Source organism: Prionailurus viverrinus, chromosome D4, assembly GCF_022837055.1.
Source record: "Prionailurus viverrinus isolate Anna chromosome D4, UM_Priviv_1.0, whole genome shotgun sequence".
NCBI classification, from domain to species: Eukaryota; Metazoa; Chordata; class Mammalia; order Carnivora; family Felidae; genus Prionailurus; species Prionailurus viverrinus.
Window position 1 is genome coordinate 1,453,318 of NC_062573.1, and position 16,014 is coordinate 1,469,331.

A 16,014-nucleotide genomic window follows, 5' to 3' on the forward strand; every position below is an offset into this window, starting at 1 on the left:
ATTTTTTTAAAGAAAAAAGAGAAAGAACAGATGCTGCTCACACATTCACCAATTTTATATAAAACTGATTTGATTTTCATAAGCAGTGGCTTTGCTTTACTTCAGTAAAGAAATTTTGGCCATATTGGGGTGCCTGGGTGGCTCAGTTGGTTGAGCAGACGTCTGACTTTGGCTCAGGTCATGATCTCACGGTCCGTGAGTTCGAGCCCTGAGTCGGGTTCTGTGCCGACAGCTTGGAGCCTGGCGCCTACTTCTGATTCTGTGTCTCCCTCTCTCTCCCTCCCCTGCTCGCTTTCTGTCTTTCTATCAAAATTTAATAAACATTAAAAACAATTTTAAGACATTTTGGCCATATTGCATTCATGATTTTTTTTTTTTTTTTTTTTTTTAGCCTTTATGCTGCTTCTAAAAAAGGGAACGGCTACTAAGGAGCTACCTGCATGAACAAAGGTCCTGGCAAAAAGATGCAAAAACTTGCTTCTATAACACTTAGGGTTTTTGTCTCAAAGGCACAATATTCAAATCCAACATTTGAAAGAATGTAACATGTAACGCAACATTCTGTATTTCAAAACCCTTTAAAATGGCTTCTGGAAGGAAACTGTATGTATAGAGTAACAAAGGTAGTTATTTTTTACAAACGTTGCAAGTAAATGGACATGAGGTTTTAAAAAATTAATTAACACTGATTTTGGCAAGTCATTTAACTGCTATGAGCCTCCATTTCTTTCCCACAGGTAAAATGACATTAGAGGATCCCTCATGGGTCCTCTTCCAGCCCTAAATGCCTTGATTCTCCTAAGGAAATAGAAATGTATATGATTCAGAAACTTTATGCATGAGGAAGGCAGGTGTTATTGTGGGCACTTTTTAAAAAGTGCTCATTTGGGGTTCAGTTTTTATGACAATTTTCTTCTGATGCTATAGGTGAGGTAAGGGTGTAAAACAAGTGAGAATATTTCCTATATACCAACAGAAAACATGGGGAAGAAGAACAGTTATGATGTTCAGAAGGAACGCTACCCGGCCTTAAATGTTGGACGGGAGAGCCCTATAATAATAGAATCACTGGAAAGGAAACTGTAACTTCCACTTTTATTCTATTTCCTTTTTTATCCTCTCGTGCAGGGAAAAGTCCAGCTTTAATTTTCTAAATCCGAAAGAGGTACCGAAAGTCACGGAAATCCCTACACGTTTTTTATTAAAGACAGGGCCAAAATATTGAAGAGGCACTATCTGCCTACACCAATCATCAATCTTACTTAGCGCCGAGGACGCCGTTTCCAAATATTATCACCACCAGCCCTCACTCCGCTGCAGCCGACACTCACCAACATCCATTTTTAAAAATCCATTTACGCTGAGCCTTTCATCCAAACCCATCAACAACCATTTCCCTGCAACCGTGGTTTGGACTGCCCGAAACGTCCAGCCAAGCCAGGGCTGAGTCCTGCCAACAGGGAGACTGCAGACTGCGGTGCTGGGCAGGGCAGGGCCGCTCCTCCCGCCGCACGCCAAAGCTTTCCGCCTCTCCCGAGTGATTTAAGAGGGTTCGGGACCCAGATAAGACCCCGCCCTTGCAGCCACGACCCCGGAACGGGAGGAGGAGAGAGGCGGCCTCAGCCCTGCAGAGCCAAGCCTTTGGAAAAACAGGCAGCTCCTCCCCAGCGGCCAGCGGCGGCCCAGGCTGGGCGAGCGGCGCGTCGGAGCCGGTGCGCGCCCAGCGGCTCCCAGGTGGGTCTCCGCAGCCGGGGACCGCGGCCCGGGCTCCCGGAGGGGGTGGGGGTGGCGGCGCGGGCCGCGATCTCGCCCGTCACGATTCACCCAGCAGAGTGGGAAAGAGGGAGGGACTGGAGGCAGAAAACGGAATGGAATCAGGGAGCTCGGGGAATAAAGAAGGAAGGGGAGAAGGGAAGGGGGGGAGGTGGTGGGAGTGAAGAACGGGGGTGCAGGGGAGGGTGATGGGTGAGGAAGGGGAGGGTGATGGGCTGCAGGGGATACAGGCGAGGCGAAGGGGAGGGATGGGGTGCTCGGGGTGAAGGGGGAGGAAGAAGGAATGGCGTGAAGGGGGATGGGGTGAAAGAGAAATGGGGGCGAGGAGGGAGCGATGGGGTGAAGGGGGATGCGAGTAAAGAGGGAAGAGAGGAGTGGGGATGAAGAGGAGGGATGGGTGAAAGAGGATGGGGTGAACAGGGGAGGGGTGGGATGCAGGGGGAGGAATGCGGGAAGCGGAGAGCGGGGGAAGCAGGGAAGCGGGCGCGGGCCGCTGGAGGCCAGGAGGGACTTCCCTGCGAGGAGGGCGGCGCCGAAATAACGGGACCCTCCCAGCCCGGAGCCCCCGGTCGGGCGGGGCGAGCCGCCGGCGTGGAGGCCAGGCGCCGCGGCAGGTACGGCGCCCCGCTCCTGCCGGGCAGCCGCAGCCCTCGCCTGCGGGAGGACCCCGACTCCACTTACTCTCTCCGACCACGGCTTTGAGGCCAATGGGGGCCATCGTGCCGCGCGACTCTTCGGGCACCGAGTCTCCTCAAGCGACGCCCGCGGACACGGCGCCTCCCCAGGTCAGCGCGCTCTGCTGGCCGCAGCCCTCCGCTCCGCAGCCTCGCTCGGGCTCGACTGAAGCGCGGACTCGGCGCGGAGGCGCGACGCGAACCAGAGCGAGGCTGCCGACCTGCCGGCGCGCGCGCGCGCGCGCGCGCGGGCGGGGCCGGCCGGGGGCGGGGCCTCGTGCCAGCCGTCCCCGTCACCCGCGCGCCTCCGCCAATCGCACTGCGGCCCGGGGGCTCGGCCCCGCCCGCCGAGATGCGGCTGGGCGCGAGGCGGTTCCTGGCTGGCGCGAAAGCCGCGCCCTCCCCCTCACCTCACGCGCCGCGCGCACCCGGCCAGTCGCGCGCTCCCAGGGCGCAGGGTCCTAAAGTCTCCGCCGCCGCCTCCGCACCTGGCCACGGGCTACTGACGAGCTCCGTCGTCCTGAAACCGCGTTACGTCCTGTCTTTCCTCTTTCTGGGAACCCTCCATTCCCCCCCTTGCCCACATTAGGAACTCAGAGCCCCCTAACCACAACATAACTGGAGGTTTATCGACGTTATCTTTCTCCCGGTACCTATATCCACATAGCCACCATTCACTGAGCTCTTGTGTGTCAGGCTCCATGCTGAGCGTCTGACTGCATCATCTCATCAAATCCCCAGTAATTAAGCATTGTTTTTAATCTCCATTCTCAGATGGAAAAAAAAAAAAAAAACTGAGGCTACGAGAATTGAGCACTAGAGTTGCTCTCAGGCTGTGTAATAGTCACTGACAAATATTTACTGGTCTCCCACCACTACTACATACAAGCTACTATTCTGGGCATTGGAACTGCAGCCATGTACAATACAGACACCTATCCAAGTCTCTGGGCACTCAAAGGCTAGAAAATGCTTTTTTTTTTTTTTTTAATAAGACTTCACTTTTTAATGTTTATTTATTTTGTGAGTGAGAGAGAGAGAGAGAGAGAGAGAGAGAGTGGGTGAGGGGCAGAGAGAGAGGGAGACACAGAATCCCAAGCAGGCTCCAGGCTCTGAGCTGTCGGCACAGACCCTGAGATCATGACCTGAGCCGAAGTCGATGCTTAACCAACTGAGCCACCCAGGCGCCCCATAAGACTTCATTTTTAAATAATGTCCACACCCAGTGTGGGGCTCCAACTCACAACCCTGAGATCAAGAGTCGCATGCTCTATGGACTAAGCCAGCCAGGCACCCTGCAAAGACTAGAAATTTCTAAGTGCCAAATCTGATAGGAACATGCTGCAGGACATCTCAGGTCTCAGCATCTCCTTACAGGAGTCCATGTTACCAAAGTGATCCCAGGTCAGTTTTGGGTGGACTTTCTTTGTTGATGAGGGAGGTTACTTTTCAAATGTGGCACAGGACTCACCTCTGACCTCAAAGAAAAGCGAATGAGTTGAGCCAATTAAAAACCAAAAAGGACAGAAGAGCTAATGTTCATAAAATCAGTGAATACTCATTAAAATTTTGGAACAACTCTGTGAGCTAAGTCCTCTTAATATTATTAAAAATAGGGGGCCCGGGTGGCTCAGTTGGTTAAGTGACTGACTCTTGATTTCAGCTCAGGTCATGATCTCACAGTTGTTGAGTTCAAGCCCGGCAGCCGGCTCCTCGCTGCCAGTGTGGAGCCTGCTCAAGATTGTCTCTCTCCCTCTCCCCCTCCCCCCCACCCAAAATAAATAAACTTAAAAAAAAAAAAGGTAATAATATTTACAGATGAAGATACTGAGATTCAGATAAGTGCTTTGCTAGTAAGCGACAAAGACCCAATTCCAGAATCTCAATTCTGAATCATTATTTTATACTGAGCAACAGCTAAAGAAGCTGAGGCCAAAGGAGGACTTTGCAGAGGTCCCGCACAATGAACAATGGCAGAGCCAGGACAACAGGCCACACTTCGAGTTCTGCTATCAGCCCCAGGGCAGGAAGATGTGACCACCCTCTCATTCCCACCCCAATCTACCCCAACAGAACTTTCACATGCCTATCATTTTCCAGTCTAGGCTCTGCCTTTTACCCAAGGTATTAATAGTCTCAGGGTGCATTCAGAGGAGGAGATAATTTGTAACTGTGAGGGAGCCGAGGATGCACTTTAATGCTGCATGCACCCCCACCCCCACCCCCACCCCTTAGCCAGCAGAGACTGCCCTCAAGGAGCCAGTATTCTAGCTGAGGAAACAAGACAGGAATCAAGAAGTCAGACACAGCATTGAGTCACTGTCCTAATAGGTGCTGAAGCAGGACAGGGGCTGTGAGAATGAGTGACAGAGCACCTGACTCAGTGGACCTGGTGTGGTACAGTCAGGGCAGGCCTCCTTACATGAGTAACAGGGAGCAAGAGAGTGCTGGGAGAGTGTCCCAGAAAATGCAAAAACCAAGTGCCAGAAAAGAGTGTGGCTTTTCCAGGATCGGAGAGGGGACCTGTGTGACTGGAGGAGAGTCTGACGGGCAGGATAGAGAGGAAAACCCCCAGGAGTAGGCCTCACTGCAGGGCTCCAGGACATTTTGGTAGCCTGGAATCTGTGTGGGGACTTCCTCAGAGGTCACAGGCAAAAAATATATATATATAGCAGCATGTTATTTTCTGCAGAAGGAAGGACAAAAAAAGAAATCTTTTCCTGTAGATGTGTACCTGAGATGTTCACTAGGGATGGCAAAAATCAGAACGGATGTTATTCTAAATTTTTTTTTTCAACGTTTATTTATTTTTGGGACAGAGAGAGACAGAGCATGAACGGGGGAGGGGCAGAGAGAGAGGGAGACACAGAATCGGAGACAGGCTCCAGGCTCTGAGCCATCAGCCCAGAGCCCGACGCGGGGCTCGAACTCACGGACCGCGAGATCGTGACCTGGCTGAAGTCGGAGTACGGATGTTATTCTAAATAGGATGGTTGAAAAAGCAGGTGGGGTGACAGTCTGTGAACTCACCCAGGAACCCAACCTCGGGGTGGTAGATTGGAATCTTCCTGGATGTGGAATCCAAGACCTGGCATGAGACCTCTTTGACATCTCTGAGCCTTGCTTTCCAAGTCTGTGAAACAAAGACAGGAAAACTTCTTGGCCTCAGAGAGGCCAGCAAGATGACCTACACGCTAAGGTAAAATCCCCCTTTGCTCTGTATTCCTTATTTGCGTATACATTTGATACATCCCAGGCACCACGCAAAGGGCTCTCATGAATTTTCACTATAGCCCCATGAGGTCAGTGCTCTCATTATTTAATTTTCCTCGTGCATAGGGAGGTCAAGTCACTTGCCCAAGGTCACGTGGCTCTAAGCGCAGACCCGGGACTCGTGCTCTGACTTCCTGATGCCCAGGGAAGAACGTCCAACACCCAGTCGCGGTCCCAGTGTCATGACCTAAGGAGAAGGGTTGGCTGTGTAGACTGTTTGCCGGAAGAGTAGCAACAAACGGAACTTGGATCTCTAGGGAATACGTAAGCAGCCAGCCCAGCCTGAGCGCGGGGCGGGGCTGCGGCCGCAGGAAGCGCCGGGATGGTCCGCTGCCCGGCAGGTGCGCTTGCAGCTGCGCATGCGCGGCTTGCAGGCTCTGCAGAGCCCTGGTGCGGACCAGCCGCTGGGGGTAGGCAGAGTCCTGTGATTTACGCACGGGTCATGTGACGGCAGAGAGCCTGTTTGTGGCTTGGCCACTGCACCAACAGGAGATAAGCAGGTGGGGGGATGGATGCAGAGTGGAGCGCTGGAGGTTTGGGATAAGGACGGGGAACAGCGTGGAGTGACCAAAGGAGGGGAGAGAGGGACAGACGAGCCAGAATAGGCAATGGGGCAGACCAAGTTGAGACGGAAGAAATGGGGTACAGTTGCTGCCACGAAACCTGGTTATACTGTGGATCCAGTGGCTTGGGTCCCCCGCATACCCAGGGCCTGTTGGAGAGCCCTGGGTCCAGGTCCAGGCCTCTTCTCCGATGGTCTCCGAGCTTGCACCTACCTCCCTTTTTTTAAGCTGCATCATCAGTTGCATTTTTCCATGTTAACCCCCACCCGTTCTCATGAACACTGGGCATTTAGATTCCCCTACATTATTTTATTTATTAAAAAAAAATTTTTTTTAATGTTTTTATTTTGTTTCTGAGAGAGACAAGGGTGTGAGCAGGGGAGGGGCAGAGAAAGGGGGAGACAACAGAATCTGAAGCAGACTCCAGGTTCTGAGCTGTCGACACAGAGCCTGACAAGGGGCTCGAACTCAAGGATTCTGAGATCATGACCTGAGCTGAAGTCCCATGCTTAACCCAGTGAGCCACCCAGGCACCCTGTGGTTTCTGCTACATTCTTTTAGAAGCAGTTTATAGGGGCACCTGGGTGGCTCAGTCGGTTAAGCATCCGACTTCAGCTCAGGTCATGATCTCACATTCTGTGGTCGAGCCTGTCGTGGGGCTCTGTGCAGACAGCTCGGAGCCTGGAGCCTGTCTCAGATTCTGTGTCTCCCTCTCTCTCTGCCCCTCCCCTGCTCATGCTCTGTCTCTCTCTGTCTCAAAAATAAATAAAAACATTTTTAAAAATGTAAAAAAAAAAAAGCAGTTTCTAAAGAATTAAACAAAATAATATTTACAAGATTTTTTACCTAGGACTGGGAACCTAGTCAGGACCCAGTGCATGTTAGCTATTAATATCCTTAAAAGTGACATAACATGAGTCTGTGTCTTGCCTCTTTTGCTGCTGTGGATTCATTGGCAGAGAATGAAAAAGTAATTGTCTCCATTGCAGCCACCCACTGTCCCAGCACCTACAAAGAGCCGCTGGGCTTGGAGTTCTTGAGTTTGGTAGATCCTTGCCCCCAAGAGTGAGTTAACAGATTTTTGTATTTGAGGTCAGAAAATAATATCAAAAGGGCTTTCTTTTCAAAGTCTAGGCCAGGGTCTCAAATTCAAAGGACTGTAGAGGCCATGCAGAGGTGAGGACACCACAGATAAGACAACTGCAGACCACATACCTTGCCCAGAGGGGAGTCCTTACTCAGCTCCAATCAATAGTTTCCATGCGGCGACCTAGAATCTTGACTGTAGGAATTGTGACATCTCCCAATGGTTAAGTATCACAGTGGACTAAAAAATAATCTTTAGGGGTGCCTAGGTGGCACATTGGTTTGGTCATGCAACTCTTGATTTTTGATCAGGTCACGATCTCATGGTTGGTGAGTTCAAGCCCTACATCAGGCTCTGTGCTGATAGCATGGAGCCTGCTTGGGATTTTCTCTGTTTGCTCCCCGCCCCCCACTCATGTTTTCTCTCTCTCTCTCTCTCTCTCTCTCTCAGAATAAAAATAAATTAAAAAAAAAAAAGATTAGGGGCACCTGGGTGGCTCAGTCGATTAAGCAGCTGACTTCAGCTCAGGTCATGATCTCATGGTCTGTGAGTTCCAGCCCTGCGTTGGGCTCTGTGCTGACAGCTCAGAGCCTGGAGCCTTGCTTCCGATTCTGTGTCTCCGTCTCTCTCCGCCCCTCTTCCCCTGCTTGCCCTCTGTCTCGCCCTTTTTCAAAAATAATAAACATTAAAAATTTTTTAATAAATAAATAAGAAAGATTATTTTTTTAATAACACCACATTGGCCAAACATCGGAGGGACACATCCGGCCCCCAAGCCACCTGCATCCAAACTCTGAGGGACTAATACCTCTTCCCAAAGGGGAAAGGTTGGGTTCTGCCATGCAATAGGTTCCCAGAGAGGCACTGGATTTTACCCTGCTCACATAGAGTCCCATTGGGGGCAGGGCTCTGGACAGGGGCAGCGGTGGTGTGAATGCTTCCCACGCAGTCTTGACGGTCAAGAAAGAGTCCCTCTGCTCAGCCTGGCTCTGCGGCAGAGATTAGGGCCAGCCACTTTTGAATGAACTGGTGAACCCTTCAGAGGAAGCCTCCATGGACAGCTGATAGGGGCAGTTCAGACTTGCCTGGACTGTGAAAACCGTAGGAACAAGGAAAGAGCTACTCCCAAATGCCAGATACGAGAAGTCCCAGTGACCTCAGCCAGTGGGGGCTTAAAGCTGGGTTTATTCTGATTTAGAAAAATAAAGAAATGTGGCATTTTTTACATTGTGGATATCAGAGAACAATTGGTATCTTTTACACTTTACGCTTTACGTTAAATTGTCGTAAGATCCCAGAGGAAGGAATTTTCATTCCAACTGGGGAAATAGTTTTGTTTAGGTGTGTTTTGCTTCTGGCCAGTTTGGCCAGAAAGATTCGTGGAAGAAGTAGCCTTTGAGCTGAGTCCAGAAGCCGAGGAGGGAAAGATCGAATCCAATCAAAGAAAAGAGCATAGACCCGTGGTTCCCAAACTGTGTGCTCAGGCACCCCGGGGTGCCACAGCAAATTAACAGGAGCATAGTAAAATATTTTAAATTCTGGAGAGAAACAATGTCATCTGTTGGACCCTGTGAAAACTAGTAGCTGGAAATAGTTAACAATTTCAGCATTAAACTTTACTACATTCTTTTCTAGGACATTGTATCTTTGTAAATGTGGGTTTTCATCAATTGATGTGACAAGAAGCAAATAACTCCTGTAAATCAAGGTGGAACAGGAAATGAGAGTTGATGTCCGATGTCCCATGTGATTGCAAGGTCTGAGAAGATGCACAGATACCATTAGTGAGTAATGGTGGTTACTTAAGAATTATTTATTTTTATTACTTTTTTACGTTTGTTTATTTTGAGAGAGAGAATCCCAGGCAGGGGCAGAGCCACACACGGGGCTCACGAATTGTGTGATCATAACCTGAGTGGAAATCAGGAATCAGACACTTAACCATCTGAGCTACCCAGGCACCCCCTAAGAATTATTTTAAAATAGGGGCGCCTGGGTGGCTCAGTCGGTTAAGCGTCCGACTTCAGCTCAGGTCATGATCTCGGCGTCTGTGAGTTCAAGCCCCGCCTCCAGCTCTGTGCTGACAGCTCAGTCTGGAGCCCGCTTCGGATTCTGTTTCCCGATCTCTCTGCCCTCCCCCACTCATGCTCTGTCTCTCAAAAATAAATAAACATTAAAAAATAATAAAAAATAAGGATTATCTTTTCTTTCTCTCCCTCTCTTCTGCACCTCCCCTGACTCTACAAAAAAGGGGGTAGGGACCGAGCAAAAGGAGCAGACACCGAAGGAGGCGGAAGGGAAAAGACCAGAGAAGTATGGGTGAGCCAGGAGTGCACAAAGCCAGGAGACCCAACACCACATCATGCTGCAAAGCTCCAGTAAAAATGAAAAACTTCCAGGGCACCTGGGTGGCTCAATTGGTTAAATATACAACTCTTGGTTTGGGTTCAGGTTATGATCTCACGGTTCGTGGGATCAAGCCCCGTGTCAGGCTCTGAGATGACAGCACAGAGCCTGCTTGAGAGTCTCTCTCTCCCTTTCTCTCTGCCTCTCTCCTGCTCACGAACAGTCACATGCGCACATACACTCAAGAGCTCACTCTCTGTCTCTCACCCTCTCAAAATAAGTAAACTTAAAAAAAAAAAGGAGGGGTGCCTGGGTGGCTCATTCTGTTAAGTATCCGACTTGGGCTCAGGTCATGATCTCACAGTTCCTGGGTTCAAGCCACGCATTGGGCTCTGCGCGGACAACTCAGAGACTGGAGTCTGCTTCAAATTCTGTGTCTCCCTCTCTCTGCCTCTCCCCTGCTTGTGCTGTCTGTCTGTCTCTCTCTCTCTCAAAAATAAAAAAAAAAAAAGGGGCGCCTGGGTGGCGCAGTCGGTTAAGCGTCCGACTTCAGCCAGGTCACGATCTCGAGGTCCGTGAGTTCGAGCCCCGCATCAGGCTCTGGGCTGATGGCTCAGAGCCTGGAGCCTGTTTCCGATTCTGTGTCTCCCTCTCTCTCTGCCCCTCCCCCGTTCATGCTCTGTCTCTCTCTGTCCCAAAAATAAATAAACGTTGAAAAAAAAATTAAAAAAAAATAATATTAAAAAAAGGAAAACTGTAGTGGTTGTGGCAGTTGAAAAGTCACTGGTGACCTGGGATGTTTGTCACTGTGCAAAAAGTTGAGGACTAATTCCAAGCCTGCAAAAAGGTATGGACTTATTCTTCTGGAAGAAAGATGAAAAAAAAAAAAAAAAAAAGAAAGATGAAAAAAAAAAAAAGAACAGCTAGAACCACAGATCAGGATCAAAGGCACTTTTTTGAATAGAGGAGAGCCTCTCTTTAAACAATTTTTTTTTAAGTTTATTTATTTATTTTGAGAGATAGAGAGAGCTTGCAGGGTAGGGACAGAGAGACAGGAGAGAGACAATGCCAAGCAGGCTTCAGCCTGACTCGGGGCTCAAACTCACAAACCATGAGATCACGACCTGAGCCGAAATCGCGTCGGATGCTTAACCGACTAAACCATCCAGGTGCCCGGAACCTCTCTTTTTTTAAACAAAACATTTTAAAAACACAGAAAAGTAATAAAGCAAATTCCCATGTGCCCCTTCCCCAAGAATAAAGAACAGTTAACGTTTTGTTTCAGAATTTTGTTTGTTTATAGAAAAATAGATCCGGTTATATAATGTGGAATCCTTTTCCTCCTGAAACCCCGCTAAAGAAATAGCAGGGGAATTATAAGAAGTTAAAATCCACAAGGACACAAAGAACAGAAAAAGGAGGGAATGGGAGATGAGCGACAGAAGTCTGGAAGATGAACAGCACGTAATTCATGACTGCGGAGAAAAGAGGAAGTGGAAACATGAATCTTCAAAAAGAGACCAGCGGACTCAACCACAGGACCTTGGAACGGCTCAGGATTCATTGGTACCACGTCCTTCCAAAGGTAGGAGTGAGGGACGGGGCTGAAAATGAGGACTGGTAAAGAAAAGGAGCAGTCCTGCCACCAGGTCCCCTCCCTCACCCTGCATAGCCAGGTGGCTACCCCTCCCCCCAGCAGAATAGTGTTGAGGAGGTGGGGGAGGGAGGAGGGGGAGGAGGGGGAGGAGGGGGAACAGGAGGGGGAATAAGAGGATGAGGACAACTAGCATATGTGGGACATACTATATGTCAATCACTTTTCCAAGCTCTCCACATTTATCAATTCATTGAACCCTAATGGTCACCTGTGAGTTATTTACTATTATTATCCTCATTTTACAGATGAGGAAACCAAGCCGTTCGTCCGAGCTCTCACAGCCAACCAGAGAAAGGATCCAAACCATGCCATGTGGTGAGCAGCACAGAATACAGTACTCTGTGGTTTGGACTTCATTTCTGTCTCCATGAGACCCATGGAAGGTTTTCAAATATGGGAGAGACATTTATTTATTTATTTATTTATCCATTTAACATTTAAGAAATATGCATCAGGTGCCTGTGGTGTGCTGGGCACTCTGCCAGGGGCTGAGCACTCCGGGGTGACCAAATGCAGGGCCGAGTACTCTGCCAGGGCAGGAACGGGGAGCCAGGGAGGCCTGCAGAGGGGCACCCGGTCCAGCCAGGGATTTGGAAAGGATTCCTGGGAAAGGCAAAGTTGAGACTTCAAGGCTGAGCTGGAGTTCACGTGGGAAAGTGGGGGCGCCCAGTGACCCACCTGTGGCCGTGTTGGCCCGGCCCACTTAGCAGCTCAGAGCAGGCTGGGTCGGAGTTGAAGGCACCCAGGGAGACTAGGGCAATAGTTCAGGTCAGAGCCAGCCATGGAGTCTCTGGGACTCTCCTGGGGACGGACACGGGAGGGGCTGAGCATAACTGAGATGAATAAAAACAGCCCCTGCCACTTCTCGGGCACCCTTGGTTGCCAAATGCTTCAAGCACAATATCTCATTTAATCTCCCTCAAAATTCTATCAGGTAGGTATGATGATTTACGCGCATTTCACGGATGCAGACACTGAGACACAGCACAGCCTGAGGCACATAGCAAAGGCTTGGCTGAACCAGGATTTGAACCAGGCGTGACTGAGCCTGAAGCCTGAACTCTTAACCACATAGTTCAGAACTTCTTTGAGCCAGACACAGAAGGATACGCTATGAGTCCATGCATATAAAGCTTCAAGAAGAGTCTAATCTATGATGGTAGAGCTCAGGTTAATGACTTTCTCATGGGGATGGAAGGCAAGGATACTCCCTGGGAAGAGAGATGAGGGGACTCCTGAGGCTCTGTCTTTTTAAAAATTTTTTTTTAATGTTTTTACTTATTTTTCAGACAGAGAGGGACAGAGCATGAGCAGGGGAGGGGCAGAGAGAGAGGGAGACACAGAATCCGAAGCAGGCATCAGGCTCTGAGCTGTCAGCACAGAGCCCGATGCGGGGCTCGAACTCACGGATTGTGAGATCATGACCTGAACTGAAGTCGGATGCCCAACCAACTGAACCACCCAGGCGCCCCTTTTTTTTAATTTTTAATTTTAAGTAAACTCCATTCCACATGCGCGGCTTGAACTCACAACCCCAAGATCAAGAGTCACACGTTCCCCTGACTGAGCCAGCCAGGTGCCCTAATGCTCTGTGTCTTGATCTGGGTGGTGATAACTTGGGTGCATTTTTATGGAAAAGCTCACCAGGCTGTACACTGAATCATGTACTTGCTGGATGTATGCTATACTTCAATTTTTGACAAAGGACTTCCTAGAAGAAGTGCCAGTTGAAGTGAAACTGAATCATTTTGGGTGATTATTATAATCATAAACCAAATGCTTACGCCATATCAGGCATGCCATTTATTAAGTGCTTGTGACATGGTAGGCACTGTGCCAAGTGCTCTACGTGTTTCTCTTTTATTTTATTTTGACAGTGGTTCTGAGGAGGCAAATATTATCCTGCCCATTTTACAGATGAGAAAACTGAGGTCTCAAGACTGAAGTGACTTGCCTGGCTCACGCAGGAAGCGGCTTAGCCAGAATTCCAGCCCAGGTTTGTCTGACCTCCAAGTCCATGCTCTTGACATCACCTGCTCCCACCTCCCCCTCTGGGAGTGGTGGGCCTTGGTTTACAAAGGATGAGAGAGAAGAAACCAGAGAAGGCGCTGAGCAGAGGTAGAGGCCCCTTCCAAAGCCCCATGCCTAATTTTGTTTTTTGTAATTGTGTTTTCTCTACCTTTTTTATCTTTAGTTTATTTATTTATTTTGAGAGAGAGACAGAGAGAGACAGAGAGGACAGCGAGCAGGGGAGGGACAGAGAGAGAGAGGGACACAGAAAGTCCCAAGCAGGCTCTGCACTGTTAGTGTGGAGCCTGACATGGGGCTCGAACCCACAAATCGTGAGATCATAACCTGAGCCATCCAGGTGCCCCAATGTTTTCTCTTTCTTCCTTTCTTCTTCTTCTTCTTCTTCTTCTTCTTCTTCTTCTTCTTCTTCTTCTTCTTTTTTTTCCACACAAAGTGTAGATCATTTATTTCCCTTCTGGCCCTGGGCTCAGTACACAGATGGCTTCTCTTCACCCTTTGGGTTGATAATTTTCTCTAGGTTGCTGCAGATGATATGATAAAGCTCAGCATAGAAGGCCCTCAGGTCCAGCACCATGGCCCTGAGCTCCCCATAGGCTGCCTCATCTCGGTCAGGTACCAGGGCCCGGTAATCCATGACCTGAGTCTCCTTAGAGGCCTTGGCCACAGCATCCCCGCGTTCTGAGAAGTACTTGGAAATGGTTGCTTGGAAGGCTTCCACTTTAGTCTTGACTGCATTCACCCTCTCCAGCACCTTCTCCTGGATTGCCACCCCAAAGTCATTTCCATCCTCTCAATCTTGGGGGTCAGGTGCTGGATCCATGTGATCACCAGAATGCCTTTTTCTTTGAGAGTCCACACTTCTGGCTTAACCAGGGCAAGTAGGGCGAGAACCTTCTCATTTCCAGGGAGAAAGCCACACTTAGGGACTTCTTTCTTCTCCTGCTTATCTGTTTCCATCTCATCATCCTTGGGTGGGGCGTCTGGGATGGGGATGTCTAGTGGGGCCCGGAGAGAGGCCGGGTCAGCCACACTGAGGGAGTCCTCTTGCAAGAGTTGATTCAGGTATATGATTTTCTGTGGCAAGAATCTGTAGAGGAATTCCTCTGCCTCCTGAAAAAGATTTTGCCTGAAGATATCCACCTGTTTGCGGGCTTCCCCGCTCAGGCGCACCCCACAAGGCTTGGCCATGCTGCTCCAGTTGCAAGATCTCCGGTCTCCCCCTTTCTTCTTTTTTTTAACGTTCATTTATTTTTGAGAGAGAGAGAATGTGAGCAGCGGAGGAGCAGAGAGAGAGAGAGAGAGAGGGAGTCAGAGAACCCAAAGCAGGCTCCGTGCTGTCGGCACAAAGCCCGACGTGGGGCTCGAACCCATGAACTGTGAGATCATAACCTGAGCCGAAGTTGGCCACTCAACCTACTGAGCCACCCAGGCACCCCAAATGTTTTATTGTTTAAAGGGAGCCCCCCATACTGTCGAAGCCTCAAGGTTCTACCTGCAAAACTTGGGTCTGCCCAGCTCTGAGTGTGGCTGGGAGGATGGCTGCTCTAGATTAGAATCTAGAGTGTTATTTAGCAATACCTTAACTCCCACTCCAGCTCATGACGGGGTGCCCTGGGATCCTCATCACATGCCACCCCCCTCACCAGTATCCTGTCAAGCAGACCCTGAAAATCTCTCAGTAGCCTAAAAAAAGCAGGATTGCCCGCCCCTCCCAACTCCCAATTAAACACAGGCTGTCTTTCTGGCCCCTCCAGCTTCCTGTCTCCTCTCCACGCCCCTCCTCCCTCTCCCTCCTCTCTTTGTCTGCTGTCTTCCCACCTCCGCTTTCCCCCACTCACCCCTCTCCCTGACAGCAGCCTTACTCCAGGGAGAGTCAGGACCCAGAGTCCTCCCCACCCTGGTTCAGACCCAGCACGACTCTCACCTCTGGGGGACTCAGGAGTCCAGCACTCACAGTCTGGTCTTGCTCCGTTGGGTGACTCTAGCCAGTCACTTTTTCCCTCTGGACATCAGTTTCCCCACTTTCCATTTATGCATAGCCTGGGCCCTGGCTCCTTGTCTTGAGTCATGCTGGGTGTCTCCAGCTCTCTCCCCGGAGTCAGGAAGCAGGTAGACAAGGGAGTCCATCTTGGGGAGCTGCCTCCCTTCTTCACCAGCTGCCCACCCTGGCGGTATCTCAGGTGCCTGTCATTGGGCAAGCAGGGGAGGCAGGCTTTGATTCCTGGGTCTGATTGTCCACAAGCTCAGGGCTCATTGCTGAGACCCTCGGGGCATCCCTGTGTGGGGTCTTCTTGACCCCCAACTCCTTCTTTCTCTTCCTTCCAGGCTGTGACGCTTTCCCTAGCTGTTGATACGCAACCCCCCCACCCCGACCTTAAACACATCACATCCATGCCTTGTATCCAAGAGGAGCTGTTTGAGCAGATGTTTAATATACAAAATAAAAATAGCAATTATTTTGTTGAATGGATTCCCAATAATCAAAGCCATCTGTTTCCAACATCCCACCCTGGGTCCAAAAAATGTCTGCCGCCTTCCATGACAAAAGCACGACCACCCAAGAGCTGTTTGAGCATATTTATAAGGAGTTTTGTGCCAGGATTCACTGGA

The 16,014-nt window shown here is 49.8% G+C and overlaps 2 protein-coding genes and 1 long non-coding RNA gene across 7 annotated transcripts in view; 1 reads left to right on the top strand and 2 right to left on the bottom strand.

The window, feature by feature from the left end:
• Positions 1-2,665, bottom strand: part of STXBP1 (syntaxin binding protein 1) — an 81,561-nt gene extending 78,896 nt beyond the window's left edge. For all 5 annotated transcript variants that reach the window (XR_007146139.1, XM_047829234.1, XM_047829236.1 and 2 more), the window contains exon 1: positions 2,455-2,665. Coding sequence is in view for 4 of the 5 variants with exons in the window: in XM_047829234.1 (XP_047685190.1) it covers positions 2,455-2,491 (37 nt within the window). In the remaining variant the exon portion in view is untranslated. The remainder of the gene's footprint in view (positions 1-2,454) is intronic.
• Positions 1,523-13,603, top strand: LOC125149996 (uncharacterized). The gene is made up of 5 exons (XR_007146140.1): positions 1,523-1,734; positions 9,006-9,154; positions 11,077-11,301; positions 11,619-11,688; positions 13,251-13,603. It is a non-coding gene; the product is annotated as an uncharacterized LOC125149996 (long non-coding RNA).
• Positions 13,604-13,834: 231 nt separating this feature from the next.
• Positions 13,835-15,789, bottom strand: LOC125149994 (proteasome activator complex subunit 2-like). The gene is given in 3 exon segments (XM_047829244.1): positions 13,835-14,194; positions 14,197-14,624; positions 15,778-15,789. Coding segments are annotated over 2 exon segments (720 nt in total). The 5' UTR covers positions 14,593-14,624; positions 15,778-15,789; the 3' UTR covers positions 13,835-13,870.
• Positions 15,790-16,014: the final 225 nt, after the last annotated feature.